The sequence below is a fragment of the Nicotiana tomentosiformis genome, chromosome 9 (genome assembly GCF_000390325.3).
Source record: "Nicotiana tomentosiformis chromosome 9, ASM39032v3, whole genome shotgun sequence".
Classification (NCBI taxonomy): Eukaryota; Viridiplantae; Streptophyta; class Magnoliopsida; order Solanales; family Solanaceae; genus Nicotiana; species Nicotiana tomentosiformis.
The window spans coordinates 48,473,482-48,475,363 of record NC_090820.1 but is presented as its reverse complement, the minus strand read 5'-3'; the positions used below and the strand labels follow the sequence as shown (position 1 = coordinate 48,475,363).

The following is a 1,882-nucleotide window of genomic DNA, read 5'->3' as shown; positions in this document are numbered from 1 at the left end:
AGTTCGCCTACAACAATAGCTATCAGTGGAGCATCCAGATGGCTCTGTACGAGGCCTTAAATAGGAGGCGATGTCGTTGGCTGATTAGTTGGTTTGATCCCGGAGAGGTTAGATTATTGGGAACTGATTTGGTTCGTGATTCTATGTAAAAGGTTAAGGTGATTCACGAGCGACTTCGTACAACTCAGTCTAGGCAGAAGAGTTATGCAGACCGGAAGGTTTAGGATGTAGCTTACATGGTGGGTGATAAGGTTCTTCCCCGAGTGTCGCCTATGAAGGGCGTAATTCGGTTTGGGAAGAAGGGCAAATTGAGCCCAAGATTTATTGGCCCGTTTGAGATCTTGGTGAGAGTTGGGGATGTTGCTTATAGTCTTGCATTACCTCCAAGCTTAGCAGGGGTACATCCAGTATTTCATGTTTCCATGCTTCGGAAGTACCATGAGGACAACTCTCATGTTTTGGACTTCAGCACGGTGCAACTTGATGAAAATCGGACCTATGAGGAAGATCCGGTGGCTATTCTAGACCAGCAGGTTCGTAAGTTGAGATCCAAGAATTTTTCTTCTGTGAAAGTGCAATGGAGGGATCATCCGATTGAGGAGGCTACGTGGGAGTCCGAGTCCGATATACAGAGTAGTTACCTCATCTTTTTACCAGTCCAGGTACTTTTCTATGTCCATTCGAGGACGAATGTTTCTTTTAAAGATGGAGAATGTGATGACCCGATAGGCTATTTTGAGTACTAGCCTTTATTTTCGTGTTCTGAGACCTCTATTAATTCCATTTGAGATTTTTTGATTTACGTGTGTGGTGTGTATTATGTTTTGGAAAGTATTTATGTTAAAATTTGAAGAAAAAATAATTTTAGACTTAAAATGGGACTTGAGTTGACCACGATCAACATCCTTGGTAAATGATCTTGGATCGGTGCTTTGACGATTCTGATAGGTTCGTATGATACTTTTGGACTTGTACGCATATTTGGTTGGGGTCCGGGGTGATCCAAGCACATTTCAGCGCGTTATGTGAAAAATTGTGAAAGAATTTTCAAGTTGAAAATCATGAGTTTTGATGATCGATTAATGTTATTTGATGTTATTTTTATGATTTGAGGTAACGAGCAAGTTTTTATGATGTTATTACACTTGTGTGTATGTTCGATTTGGAGTCCGAGAGGCTCGGGCAAGTTTCAGGTGTGTATCAGATGAGTTTTGGATGATTTGAGATACCTGTTGTGCTTCCGTTTTTGGTGTTGATCTGCAGGTCTCACATTTGCGAGGACCTGTTTGCAAATTCTAACTCCGCTTTTGCAAAGTCGAGCTCGCATTTGTGAAAATAGGCTAGCTAGGGCAGTCTTCGCATTTGTAAAGAGATGTTCGCAATTGCGGACATTACAAGATTGCTTTTGCGAATGCATTCTCTTTTGCAACTGGGCACCAGACTTTGTCAGTATCGCAATTGTGAACCTTTGCCCGCATTTGCGATGAAAGCGTGTATCGCAAATGTGATATTTTTGTCGCATTCGCGACTTTAGAAGGCTGGGGGTACTGTTCGCATTTGCGTTTAATTTTTCGTATTTGCGATGGTCGCAATTGCAAACAAGAGTTAGCAATTGCAATACCTGCAGCGTGGTAAAAGAGGGGAAAAACATGACTTAGCAACACCATTTCTCAACCCCAAACACTCTAGAGGTGATTTTCGTAGAACCCTTTCTTCCCAAAAGCATTGGTAAACAACTCTAATTCACTTTCTATCAATCCCCCATTACTTTTCATGAGTTTTTAACATCAAGTCTAGGATTTTCATGGTAGAAATTAGGTGTTTGGGTAGAATTTAAGAATTTTATAAAATTGAGATTTAGACCTCAGATTGAGATTGGATT

The 1,882-nt window shown here is 41.0% G+C and overlaps 1 protein-coding gene across 1 annotated transcript; it reads left to right on the top strand.

The window, feature by feature from the left end:
• Nucleotides 1-236: 236 nt before the first annotated feature.
• On the top strand, nucleotides 237-1,299 carry LOC138898742 (uncharacterized). The gene is made up of 2 exons (XM_070184838.1): nucleotides 237-662; nucleotides 1,264-1,299. The coding sequence occupies exons 1-2, from the start codon at nucleotides 237-239 to the stop codon at nucleotides 1,297-1,299; spliced, it is 462 nt and encodes a 153-aa protein (XP_070040939.1).
• Nucleotides 1,300-1,882: the final 583 nt, after the last annotated feature.

What these genes read in the sequence shown, in the direction of transcription:
- LOC138898742 (XM_070184838.1), top strand. Translation starts at nt 237, where the DNA reads ATGGTGGGTGATAAGGTTCTTCCCCGAGTGTCGCCTATGAAGGGCGTA. An exon ending in TCATCTTTTTACCAGTCCAG is followed by an intron (nt 663 to 1,263) that starts GTACTTTTCTAT and finishes GTTGATCTGCAG; the next exon opens with GTCTCACATTTGCGAGGACC.